Source organism: Dendroctonus ponderosae, unplaced genomic scaffold (genome assembly GCF_020466585.1).
Source record: "Dendroctonus ponderosae isolate FM_Combo_2020 unplaced genomic scaffold, Dpon_F_20191213v2 Dpon_F_20191213_22, whole genome shotgun sequence".
Lineage (NCBI taxonomy): Eukaryota > Metazoa > Arthropoda > Insecta > Coleoptera > Curculionidae > Dendroctonus > Dendroctonus ponderosae.
In genome coordinates this window covers 73,038-87,325 of record NW_026018385.1, presented here as the reverse complement: position 1 = coordinate 87,325, position 14,288 = coordinate 73,038, and the positions used below count along the sequence as shown (strand labels likewise).

General features: G+C 31.9%; 1 protein-coding gene across 2 annotated transcripts in view; it reads right to left on the bottom strand.

The window, feature by feature from the left end:
- Positions 1–12,064, bottom strand: part of LOC109534489 (ankyrin-3) — a 71,841-nt gene extending 59,777 nt beyond the window's left edge. Inside the window, exons 1-4 of one of the 2 annotated variants that reach the window (XM_048664396.1) lie at positions 11,891–12,064; positions 10,776–11,074; positions 6,912–7,077; positions 6,588–6,831 (exon numbers count right to left, since the gene is read on the bottom strand). In XM_048664396.1, the coding sequence (XP_048520353.1) occupies positions 6,588–6,831; positions 6,912–7,077; positions 10,776–11,031 (666 nt within the window). In that variant the 5' untranslated portion in view covers positions 11,032–11,074; positions 11,891–12,064. The remainder of the gene's footprint in view (positions 1–6,587; positions 6,832–6,911; positions 7,078–10,775; positions 11,075–11,890) is intronic. The other variant, XM_019900192.2, reaches the window with a different exon arrangement.
- Between the last annotated feature and the right edge of the window lie 2,224 nt (positions 12,065–14,288).

The window sequence follows — 14,288 nt, the reverse complement described above, 5'->3', positions numbered from 1 at the left end:
AGTTCCTGGCCAAAAATAGTCACCGCATCTGAATTTTGATTTCTAGCTCTTAGTTTAAATGCGAAGAAAAGAAATATACTTAGCAATGATTGACACTAAGGTGCCTAATTTTGTTGGAAAGTAACGACTTTTATTTCAATGCATGTTCATACACGAATTATATAATCTTTCATCCTAAATTGCGAGGTTATTTTAACTCATGGTTTTACAGGCAAACTGATCAAGATCGCAAGATATTTTGAAAATTTTTGTAAAAGCGAAATAAAGACTAGTGCTGTCTTCTCAGTAAATCGAATTAAAATTAATTATTAAAAATTATTAACTAATTTATTCTCTACTAGTTAAGTTTGTTTTCAGATTCATTCCCGRAAAATGTTCAAACCCACCAGCTCTAGCCCGRGGAAACTTAGTTCGATTCAGGGATTAAGTTATTGAGAMAATTAGTCTGATTTTAAGTGCTTRCGAGTTGCAATTTCCCGCTCTAATTTATAGTCAGGTTTCAGCAGAGAGAAATGTGCTCCACTCGCTACYACATAAAATKGTTCGSACAAAAAGAARTAAATTTATTGATTATTACATTCGACCTAGAGGCAGTATAACGATCGGATCCTTTCATGTTGTATAYATTTTCATTATAAAACTCCCAATATACTTTTTATTGCGCTCCATTAGTCGCGGTATCGAAGAAACTGAAACATCTCCAATAAATCCATTTTTTACAAAGAAGAATACGTTTCATATTAACTATTAAAAAGGTGAAAAACTAAAGAAGTAGATTGCGATATTTCGACGAAATAATAAGTTTTTTTCCAATTTGGAAATGATGTAGCTCAGTAAATTTAAATGTCATTGACTAGCAGATCATTAGAGTTATTCAAATGTCCTGCATAAAATATGTACTATTTGTGGACGGTTTTCCAAAGATGCAGGACAACATTAACCGGAATATTTTAGTAACCCCATGCACCATAATTTATCTGAATATAAAAAATAAAATTTTCGCCATTAAACTTGTCCTGATTTACTCATTTATTTTACCTGTCGGTAAATATTTAATGAAAATTATGAGATTTTAATTTAACCGAAAAAGTMATTATTTYTTAATTCCCTATGATGAGATTTTWACTTAAACAATACGATTTCTAAATGATTTTTTAATAGCTCAAAATATTATAYAWYGCTTTTAAGGTAAGGTAACAAAGCAAGAGCCTTTTCAGCTTTGACTTGAGTCTTGAGTCACTGACTTATAGAGGATAACAAGAGCTAAAAAGASAAAGTTATAATTATCAGACTAAAAGGTTAGAGWATCTCGCTAATAAATTAAGCCGATTAAAACAAAGTAATTAAATAAACATTTCAGATTCCACYCGGGTCAACAATAGAAAGTAATGATAGGCTTGTCTGTCGGTTCTATTTCGATCAATCTCCAAGGATCCAGACATTGTATATGCATCCACGCACTTTATCCGAACAGTCCACTTCTATTTACAAAATATCGGGGTCAAGATGAAATATTGTTGTCCCGTTATTTGCAAAAGCTATAGTTAGAGCAATCAATAAAAGCATTCAATTTCTGGTTCGAATAAAGCTAGAACGAATAACAATATGGAATAATGGGTATTGACGTCATCAGAGCCTATTGTAGTAGAAAGTATTGTTAGGGGTTCGGGTTAGAACATGTTTGCAGGATCTTCAGAACACATGGAATTTACCACCGGTACACCAGCAATACAAAAGTACAACAGAATAAAATGTCTCACTCGCTTATTTCTTTCACTCTGTTATACGTGATTTTTCCTTGGCCCCTATAAAAGGCAGTAGACCCTTTAACATAAAGTTAAGCAAAAAAAGATCTCTTCTCACTTTTTTCCGATACGAAATTAACGAAAAATGGTGAATTTTTTCACAAAAATCCAATACATGCATACAACAAATAAACGTAATGATTGTTTTAAATAAATATATGTAATTATAGGTTGAGTTTTTGTGAATGTTTGCTACGTTTAATTTTTAAATTGCGATTAAAATTTAATGGTCATAACCCCAATGGGTTTCAAGGTCTCGATCGGATACACAAAGCTCCGACTTTCTAGTTGATTCAAAAAAAGACTTATAAAATTAATAATGTTTTTGTCTATGTTGCATGTATGAAAGTTTTAATGAAATACATCTGGATGCTACATTTGTATGTTTGAAGTAAAAAGTGCAAATTATCCGGGCCTTTAATATACAGAGTGTATAATTTAAAAAATTATACGTTTGCTCTTAAATGTGAGTTATTTCTATAGATCTACCCCTTTTTGACAAAATGCAACTAAAACTCTTGACGTCGTTCGCCCCTTTGTTCTTTATCCTCATAGTCTATAATAATCAAATTAATTCAACTAAATATTTGAAAGATTTTGTTTTCGCCTTTACTATGTTGAAAATCTTTAATTCAAGACATTAGTTGAATTAGTTGAATAAAAAAATCAAATAAAAAGTTTTCTCTCTGGTAGAAACTTGCAAATTTAAAATCACCGTTAATTGATAATCAATTAAAATAGGAATAGCCTCCAAGAAATCATGGTCAAACGGGTACTAACTACCTAAAATATGAAATTTCCATTGATTCTAAAATCAAAGGCCGACATAAAAGCGCACAACAAAGACAGCAAAAACAAAAATACTTCTATCATATTTTTATTCTATTTTACCTTTCTCGATCATCATAGCTCTTATTTTACGCAAATTATTTAATATTTTTGAAAATGCTATTTTTTGGTCTTATATAATAATATTGTCATTGCCATATTAATCAACAGAGCGATGCATACTTCTCATTTGTTCTTATAGATAAGATTATTCAGCGAAAATACTGAATATTAACATATGAGAATAGAAGTTAGCTGACCATTATTCTTCAGTATTATATAACAATGTGGAGGAGATTGTCTGCATTTATACAATTTTAACTAACTTTAAACTAAATAATTAATCGTTACGTTTTCGGGCCGAACGTTGGCAGATTGTATAACGCTATGAAATATTTATGTATACAACGTATACGCAAATCAAGAAACCAACTGTATGGAATCAAGCAAATGGTACAAATATTAGCCTAGTTTTATCCAGACCATTCATCAGATTCAAGGGATTTAAAGACTTTATTTACTGATCACCGCAGATATAAATGCCATTTGGGAGAAATTAAATTACGTAATCGTAAACTCGTTGAACATATATTTTGTATAACTAACTTTCGCTTTAAAGAACAGACTCTAAAAAAGCCTTACCCCAGATAATTCTCATTTTGAAAAATAATGTTGCTAATTCTAGCTAAACTGCATCATTAATATGGAATACATCCAATAGTGGTGTTGATATTACAATATTTCAAAATCCATGAGTAAGCGGAAAATGCAATTTAATTTTTGCTTCTTCTGGAACCGTTCCTCTAATGTAAACTAATAAACAGCTGAAAACCCCCAATTTAACTAATTTCCTCATATTTATATGCATGTAACCCAATTTCCTAATAGGTCAGTCACAAGCTAACAATTTCAGTTATGGTCCCAAACGAATAGCGTTATAAACATCGTCCTTTAAATAGCCTATAAAATTGAATTTTATTGCTTAGAAGAAGTTGCTCGGTTGTATTAAATGTTGTACGCAATCATAAAGGCATTTTATGAGATTTTCCAGCCGCTTTGGCACCACTAACATCGATTACAAAAGCTTAAATGAAATTGTGTTGAGCCGCGACATCTGCCCATAAAGCTGGAAACAGTCAACTCTCTTCTATCCATACTCTTTCATTGATATTTTGGATTTTATATTCGAGGTATATAGAAATTCAATAACAATCTACGARGCAATGGCGAAGGCTTTTTTAACAGCTGTAGTCTCTCGGGCGTAGAAAGTAGCTAAATTTWTYTTCTCATTTTWTTTATATTATTCTATCGSCAATGTCCGSCTRGTCAGTGTTTCATWAATAAAAATAGAAAAATCAAAATTTTAAKCAATTCAGMTACCATTTTATCATATAAAARRCATACWAATAAATGAAAAATATTTTTTCATTGCTTTGAATGAATATTGAGCGGTCCATTTTAGCATAGCGAAAAAGTTAMCGTGCACCATCTAGTCAGTGCAACCAAAATCTTCAATTTTGATCTCGTTAAATTCCTTAATAAAATGAACCGTTTTAGAAAAAAMCGCTATTATGAAAATATACTTAATGTGATAGTGAAACAGAAGGAAAAATAATACATAAAAAATKATATGTRTTTATATGATATATTGTTTTTTGTAAAAAATTGCTTATWYTAAAGATAGGGCTTGCACCCCATTCGGTCCTAAATGGCTATTGACATATTGTATTATATCCCCTAAAATGTTATATAGAAATAGATAATATAACCAAATATAGAAATAGATAATATAGGGCCCATTAGATAAATAATCCATACCAAAAAATATAGACAATTAAAATAAAAAATTAATGTTTATATAAATTATATGTTCACTCCTTAGTTAGTAGAGTTAAAACTCTACTATATTTCAACATCTTTATGTCGCATTTTGTAAACGAATTTAAGCAGACAAAACATCTTAAGTGTGACTGTGTTCAAGTTTATTTCAAACTGCGCAACTAATTGAAGAAAATTGACACAATTTGTTTGAACCTATATAAGTAGTTTTGCTCAGTTGAAAATCATGTTGCATATTTTCTTCCATCCTCAAGAGTTACCAGTTATAAAATTAACCATGCATATTTTTATTAAAAAGCTCTGATCGAAATATGAATTATTTGAATGAAATATGCCCTCTTTTTTCAAAAACGTTTACTTACAATCATTTGAATGCACTCTCACATACAAACAATAGTTAACCCAATTTAGTGCTTTATTGGCCAAGAAACTGTATCGGTAAATAATTTGCAGAATTTGGTGTTTACTTATATATAATTGACTTTGATTCTTTTCACATCTCCAATTAGAAGTTGTGTCATAAAAGCTCCGTCTCCAATATTGCAGTTAATTGCTAGTTTGTTTACCTTGATTGAATTGATAAATTTCAAAAATAAAGCTGCAGAAGCATATTACTATGTTTTTGCAGCTTCAATCTAACGCTGCTAAACGAACTTTTCTAAAAAAATACAATTCTGCTTGTGTTAAACGCTAAATGTCTGAGTAAAAATGTTTTAACATCGTGATAATGTATTTTCATATCCTAAAAAATGTCAGGCCAATAATAACGGCCAGACCTATGTTGACATTTTCCGCGGTTTTTCCGATAACAACGTGAAAAGCATAGCGGAAACTCGAAAGTCTAGTCAGCGGACGCGACGCGACGGCTCCTTTTGCTTGTATAGGAGTTCTGGAGCCAGACACAGACTTATAAACAGAATTAATTGACGTAACGACACCTTGTACAACCCAGTAAGCAATTTTTCTTCGAGATTAGCAGTTCGTTAGTTTTCCCGGCAGGCTTATTTAAAAACAGGCAAGCTCCAAAGCACATTAGAAAAATGTTTCAAAGAAAAACAGTTAATCGAATTAAAATTCTTCAATAAGGAAAAATCGAATATTAAAGTGCTATAGCCTATAAAAAGTAAAAGTGGCAGTAAAAGTTGGTTCCGGTCAATCAAAAAGTTTTTCCTCGGTTCCGGTCAATCAAAAACCTTCATTCTTCTAACTAAACTAATATTAGTTGTAAATTTGCTTTAATAGACAAACATTTCCTTCATTGACATACACTCTCATTTATAGTATATTTTAATGTGGCCTCACGTGTTTGAAGCAGCAGCATTAATGTGAATTTTGCCAATTAACATCTAATAAAACACAGTTAACTATGTACACATTTACATTCCAAACGAATTTGTAACATTTAAGGTCGATTTATATCAGCTCAATTTTAGTCGTCATACAATATAATCTCTTGCAGTCAAATTTCCTTTTTGACTATTTAGATTGAAATATTATGACTTGCCATATGTATTAACATTCAAATCGTGTTTTAAATAATTCGTCATAATCGATGTAAAATCGACAAACGTCGACACCAAATTAATGTGTTTTATAATGATAATTCATTAAATAATGATATGGACAAAAGCAGCAATATAGAACAAACACTTAATCCAAATACACCAATCAACCGCTCTTAAGGCTGACTTTAAGGCTGAATTTGAATATAATTTCAAATTCACTTGTCCAAAACAAGCATAAAAAATGATGTCCTTGCCATTCCCTGAATCCATAAATATATACGCAATGTTGTTTACACCATTTTAACTTGCCCTTCAAATGTACTTTTTCCATTTACATTTTCTCAATTCTCTCATAGCATTCACCGCGTAAACTTCGTTCACGCATTTTCACCCCTTTTCCCGGAGAAAAGGTAGTCGAATCACTTAAGAAAGCCAATCGATTTTATTAGTTCGTGCATAACCTTTTAGAGTATGAAACACCTTTCCTAATTGCTTTACACATTAGCTCCTGACATTTTAAACTGTTAACATCCTCTTGAGGATACCATTTTTGACCTTTTTACGTCTAAAGAATTATCTTTTCATTAGGTGAATAAAATTAATTACTTACAGTTTGGTATTTATTCTCGGGGGCATTCAAGTTGATAAACCGCGGAGGAATTGGCTTCTTGTCATCTCGAAATGGTGATTTATCGTATGGGGATCGATCTTCTGGCACTGCTTTTCGTATAAACACTTCTTCAGTATCCATATTGTATTCCAGTTTTTCGTAATGAGACTCTTTCTCCTGATGATCCTGAAGATACTGTTCACAAGGGCGCTCTTGGGAGTCCTCCACATGACCATGGAAATCTCTGCAATTTAAAGAATGTTTAATCCAAAAATCTAAACATATGTCGACTTAATTTGTTCGATAGGTATCTGAGCTATTTACCTGTGAATTCCCTGGGAATCAATAAAGTGCAATTGATACGTGTGAGGAATGCCATGAGAATCCAAATACTGTCCGGAATCCCTCTTATGTTCCTGTTCAGCATGCTCATCGAAATGATGATGACTGGGAGTTGCGGGAAGGATGGGATAATGTTGGGTAGAATGTCCTACAAATATGTTACAATGTTACTATATTCAATGCATAAGTTATGAATTTTTATTATACCGAATTAAAATGGAAACTCAAACGCGTTTTCTCATGAATATACAGCTTTGAGGTTTAAAGTGTGTGCCAAATAACAGTAGAACACGTTTTTTCTGTTGATTTATTGATAGAAATGATGCATAAGGGTGCCAAAGGAAGGTAAAAGTTTTCGAATTTACGTTGGTGACGAGGTAGTGGTACATTAAAAAGGAATGTGGAAAGTTCATATATTACTCATACAAAACTCAATAATAACGGAACTACAGAGCCTTAAAGTTAAATTTTCAACATTGCGTTTTTGCTAGTGATATTACTGTTGAAAAGTTGATATTTATCTCCTGTTAAAATGTTGAAAATAATTTAACATGCGTTACTCCAGACTGTACAAGACAATTTTAAAAGCAGATTTCTTCGAAAGGCGCACATCCTAGAGAGATGTGGCAAGTAAATTTTTTGTACGTAATTTTGAATTCTATTTAGTTTTTTGAAATGGTATACTAGAAAAAGCGCAAAATAAAAAAGTTTGCTTTATTAAGTAGATTGCAAGGCTGTAGGGATGGTCGAGATTTAACGTAGCCGCTAAAATATCAGTGTTCCAGACGTGTAACCCGGAACCGCAGTTACACTTTTCCAATTTAACCGGTTGTTTTTGGAACCGTCTCGTAAACCCGAAAAAGTAGTTCGCACCAGCACAGAACCGTTGCGGCAGTTTGAGTACCCATTGGTGAATGGAAAATATGTTTAGTTGCTGGTTGCGTTGGTGATTATGTATATCACCTTTTGTCTGTAAGGAATACTGTTCAGTTCTACAGAAACCATAATCGGTCAGTTCAGCAAAATATGCGGTGATGATATAATTAAGCATTTTTAGTCTATCAGTATCACTGTTTATGTGGATTATTTGATTGTTGACTTAATAACACGCGTAAATAATTCAAATGCTATCACAAAAACTGTGGTGCGTTATCAATCAGAGGAAGTCTAGTTAAAATATAGACAAGAACAAGACTATTCAATTTTTCAAGAATTTGATAAACTTGTTTCATAACAAAAAACACAGGTATATTAGTACTTCTGTTCCATGCGAGAGATTATTTTCCAAAGTGGGTGCGTAAATCATAAACGAGCGAAGAACTGGACTTGAAAACTAGACTAAAAAAAAAGACTAGTGAAAAGCATTCACAAGAAATTATTCTTAAATGTTACTTCATATTTAAATAAAAATTAGCTTTTTAAACATTTTCACATGCACAGCGTATATTTTATTTAAACCATTCGATTTTATTATTAGTTTTTTTCCTTTCGGTAGTTTCTTTTGACCCATGTTTTGTTTTTCTTTAAAGAGTATATTATTTTTAGTTTACTAATGCTAACAATTATTTTTTTAATAAACTAAATCATTATTTATTATCACTTTTTCTACCATCATCATCATCATCATTGCGAATTTTTAAGGAAAAATTTGAAAAGTAACATGTTATTTTTGGAACCGCATTTCGAAACCAAATATCAAAGGGATACGGCAACGTTGTAACCTGTTCCAGAAAATTAACCTTTTAGCACACCTCTACAAGGCCGAGTTCAACCCCTTAGCAATGAACACCAGTAACAGGGGTATTAAATTTTAAAATAGTCGAATAACCAACAAAAATGTTATTTGAAAACTTTTTTAGACTAACTTTAACGCCCTGTAGATCAGTTATTATTAAATTTTAAAGCTTTTATTCAAGTGTTATATTCATTTATCACACTCATTTTTGCTATAGAATCTCGATAAGTGTTGGATCCACCATTTCCGAATACCCTGTATAAGAGCAGTGTGACTGAATCCGACTTTTAACAATTTACAGTTTTTCGGACTCAGCTAGTCGAGAGGTAAGTTTTAGCGAAATTATTCACAAATTTTAGTGATGCCCCTAGAAACTAGAAGAAAGACTTCCGTCTTCTAATGAAACCCGCTAAAAACTATTGTATGGTGTAAAAACACTACATATGATTTAATTTTTCAAAACGTAAACGCTCGGGCACTGCGATTTGTTCGCTGATGCAGAAGTGCTTGGAACCTCAGTTGGAAAGTTCGATCAAAATTTTTAAAATTATATATTATAAAACCGGTTAAAAATAACTGGGTCTTGGTAAAAACAATTTATCCGCAGCTTCGTAAAGGTAAGAACATTTTTAAATAATTAATATCTTGAACCAGAAGGCGGCGACCGATTTATTTTAATTTAAGAGTTCGAAAAATATTTTCGGAAAAGGCTTTTCCGAAGCAGTCGAAAGTAACTCACTAGTCGTAATAACCATTTTGCCGTTTCAAAGGGTCACAAAAAGCTTCATATTTGACGAAAATTATAATTTTATGCACGGATTTAGTCTCGATGAAGACCATTTCAATAAAATATCTTGAGAACCAGCAACTGATTATTTCAATCAGTCTCATTAATAAATTTCTCGGAACTTAAGACATACCAGCAGAGCGCGTTGATTATGAAATAAGCATTAAGAAATATAAATTTAGAAGAGGAAAAGCTCTGAGATTTGTATAGTGTACCTCAAAGAAAACCAAAAAGGTGTAAAGAATCCAGTTCTCAGACACGAACAAAAATACTACAAAAATAACTATCAGAGCCATCGATAAAGCGCTAGGTCAGTTTACTAAATGATGTGTTTCGCCGTCATAAATCAGAGATGAGGGCTCCAAATGTGTTTACAAACAGTCCATTATCATGAGATTTCGCTATGGTATCAGAAATTCCAATAATAAGAAGACAATAGCAGTAAGAAACTGAATAGATTGAACAAAATCTAGAAAATAAAGACGGCTACAACCATTCACTTAAATCTATGCTAGTCTAATGTGTTCTAATTCTAATGCTATAATGCTATAATGCCTAAAAACTTGTTTGGAAGAGTGAAAAGTTATTGGAAAACAAATAGACAGATCCAAATTAGAAGACTCTGACATGAAAAGTCAGCTTCAAAGTCTTGATTTAGCAAAAACAGGCAAGAAGATATAAATGGAATAAAAACAATATATGGAGACAAACAAAAAGTCAAACGCTTTCAAGCTTATTCTCATGGAGCCAACAAAAACCTGACCACAAAGAGACTCAAACGGAATAAGCAGCAGTAAATCATAGCAAAGAAATTTAACGATCCAACCGAATCCAATAAATGAAAACAGCAAAAGAAAACCTATTAAATAGAAACTCATTCGAACAGAATTAAATCTAAAATGAAATTGGCAAAACCAGGATTATTTGAGAGAAAATGACGCGCTCTTTATAACGTCCGAAGTCTACTATGGGAAGTTTGTACAAAAAAACAGATAAAGCCAATGAATTCTAAAAGCTACAAGATACAGAATGTTTAGTCTGGCTCTGCTGTGTCAGATGCACCCTATTATGCGAGGAAATCGATAAAATGTCTTAACGAGGATTTATTCCCTCCTGCAGACAGTTTATTTGAGAGCAGCACTTTAGAGCCATTGAGCTTGCCAATCCGAAAGCTGGCAACTGATAATGGAAAGTAAACTATTTAGTTTATGTTTTATAAAAGCAAAGTAAACCAAAACCCATTAAAAGATCGGTTCTTCTGCTCTGCATGGTTTTGCACCCATGCTTTTTTCAATGAACGGGTCTAAAACCACTAATAACTCACCCACAACAGGCAAATATATCTTGCTGGAAAGTTTCTCTTTCAACGAATGATCCTTACTGCATTGTTGATGTTCAATAACTTCCTTATATTTTTCGAGTTCTTTGTGATGTTTATCATATTCTTTATGTTGCTTCTCGTGCTCTTTGTGATGCTTATCATGTTTTTCATGGTGCTCCTTATGGTGATGAGGATGAGGAATATGATGATGAGACGCTTCTATCAGCGTGGGCTGAATGTGGGTGACAAATTGGGCCATAGTTGCAAAATCTGAACGTTATTTGAAATGTCACATTATAAACCTGAAACAAAAAATGTAGTTATATTATTATTGTTTAATAGTAATCATTGGTTTTAAAGTTTATTTATTGCTTAAATTAGAATTTGATCACGAACTGAAGTTTCATTTCCATTCTGTTAATTTTTGTCATTCATTTTTGAGAGAAAAGGCTGCTAAAAATTTGCAACTTCCGCATTTTTTTAAATGAACATTTGAACATAAGTGAGTGCAAATTTTGCCTCTCACATTGGATAAATGTTATTGCGCTACACAATTATACTTAGATATATTTCAGCCGTTTTAATTGTTGACGGACACTACACATTACTAAATTTAATTATTGTACGCGACATGATATTTTTAGGCTGGAAAATCCAAACTGAACGACGTTGATGATTTATGATTAACAAATTAAATGTGAGCGAGTCAGTCGAGTTGGAAAAATATTTTTATGTTTATTTTTATCCAAGTGAAAAACTTCAACTGGTAAAAATTGAAACAAAAATATCTCAAGTCAAAGTACTATTAACCTACGGTCCAATCTGGCAGAGATAATTAATTTTTATTGCGCCTTAAAAAAAACATCTGCAAACAATATTTTATCCGGAACTGCCTAATTGAATTTCAAAAATATGTTTAAAAGTGTATCTGCCTATTACTACTGTACACCTTTACTACAACAGAAGCGATAAGTTAATACAATAATTTTTCGCACGCATAACAATTACACAAGAAGTAAGTTTCCACTACATCGAAATGCTTTTCAAAAATTATTAATATTGAGCTTTTTAACCAGATTAAAGTCACTATTGAGCTTAACATCAACTAACGCACTTACCGCTTTTATACAACCCACCCTTTCGCCGTAAAATACGTTTTATAACACAAACCGACTCCGAATTTTCTAAGCCAATAAATAAGTTCAATACGCTCAACTCAAAAAACCTCTTGATTGTCTAGAATTGAGAGTGTGAATGCCTTTCTAAAGCTCAGCAATCGACGGCTCGAGTTGCTCTGCTCAGAAGCTGTGGGCGGACAAAACAGAGATCCGGAAAATGAGTTTCCCGCCCAGCGATTTCCCAAGGACTAGTGGCTTTTAGAGGCTCAATATGGAAATTTTGCTTTACTGGTCTTGGATTCAAAAATAACTGAATAAATTTCATTATTTTTAACATTGTCTTCAACCGATATTAAAAAATATATTCTAATGATAGTTAAGTAGAATGCATATGCCATATTTTAACTAATACATTAGACATCGACAAAGATAATTGATATTCGAAAAATCTGAAGATAAATTGAATTTTTTGCAATTCATATCAAAATATCTGGGATAAATAATGTACTATTTTCCTTGTTCCGTTACATCAGTTTGGAGATCAATATTTTATTAAGCAACATTAGGAAAATCGTAGATAAATCGTTTCCAAATTGGTATAGACCTGAATATTTTAGTTGCGTTTCCGGTTAGATTAGAAAGTTAAATTAATCGTTTCATTTTGCTGAACTTCTTAATTATTCAATAATTTACCTGTAATATGTATAATGACAAATAATACATAATTGCACAAAAATGTCGTGTAGGTCGTAATACTAATAATAATTAATATTTTTATTTTAGTGATATTGAAAAGTTTCATTAAACCAATCATCACATTGAAAAAAATAGTTAAAACTATAGAAGAAATTGTGTTGTTTCTAGATAGCAATTTAATATGATATGAATATACGTAAAATTAAAATGTATATGAAGGTAATATTGTTTATTTCACAAAGCTAACGACAGTAGTTTGATCGCCATGACAAAGCTAAAATAATCGGTAAAAGCGATTTAACGAAATCTCATACAGTTGTGTGAAATTATTCCTAAAAGTGTTTTCGTTCCTTTTAATTCTATTAAAAATGCAATTTAGTCTATTGTTGTTTTTTTGGTTCATACGTATCAATTTATTTAGAAAGTATTTGAACAATATCGAAACTATTAATTATCAAGGCTGCTAAAAAGGCAAAAAACGTTTTGAAACTTTAATGATTTTCTCGATAAAGTTAACGATATATCCAGTTCCCTTCGAAAGTGTTCATTAAATTAATAATAGACGGTTCGGTTAAGTAAACGATCAACTATGATCAGTTCCATAGATTTTTCCACTCATTTTACATTCGGCTTCTTACGGTTGGATACAACTCGTTACCTTTAAATGCATAATTAAGATGCAAAAAACTTTAAAACACACCGGGGCGTTTAGTAAGGCAAGCCTGTATTTTCACAGTCATTTTCCAGTTAATCAATACAAAGTTTGGCAAATCCGAAACGGGGGGAAAACAATTTTGGTAATCGCCAAATCGTGTCTAAGGGTTGAACCCCTGGATTTGGTGGAAACGATTCGATAGTTCTTTCTGGATACATTTGTTTCCTGGGGTTTTAGCATGCGTGTTACTTTGCACTAAAACATGGAAAACCCGAGTGAAAATCGGAAAGCCAAGACTTGAATATAGATTGCACAATAATTGTTCGTGAAACAGATAGTTTTGCAAATTTTAAATTGACGATTCACGCTATAAAGGTGACTGATGCCACACAGCTAAAACACCAGTGAAATCAGTATTTCAACAAAATCGTCATTTTTAGCGCATTTTTTGCATAATTCCGTACATTAGTTTTATACGATGCTACATTAATTAAATTGAATAAATACAGCAATCCATTCACTGAACAAAAATATAATACTGTGAGAAGAAATTTAATAATCACATTTAAATTTTGATACGCCCAACTATTCCGCATTCCCTAAAGTCTGTTCACTGTTTCCATGTGTTGTTTTGCTTCAGCCTAATGGAATTAGTGCACTAAGCTTTCAATTCGATAAAGTGGCAACGTGACCTTTAGATTTATATAAATAAATAACAGAATTTCACAATCCTTAATACTAACTGCTTTTTTTTAATTTTATCTTAATCCTCGCACTTGTCAAACAAAAATATGAATCACTTGAACAAAATTATTAGTCATTGTAACTGAAAATTTAAATGATACAGGCAGATAGGTTGTTAAATAGCGAATTACATTACGATATGCTTGCAATTTAATCAAATTGTTCAGTTCAGCCAATTTGCAGGATTACAACAATTGCAATTTCTGACGACCATTGTGCAAATGTGTTGAAAAACAAAAAGATTGTCGCTTTTTTAAATTCAAAGACCACAAAATATGCGTCAAAAATAGTGTCGTAAATATT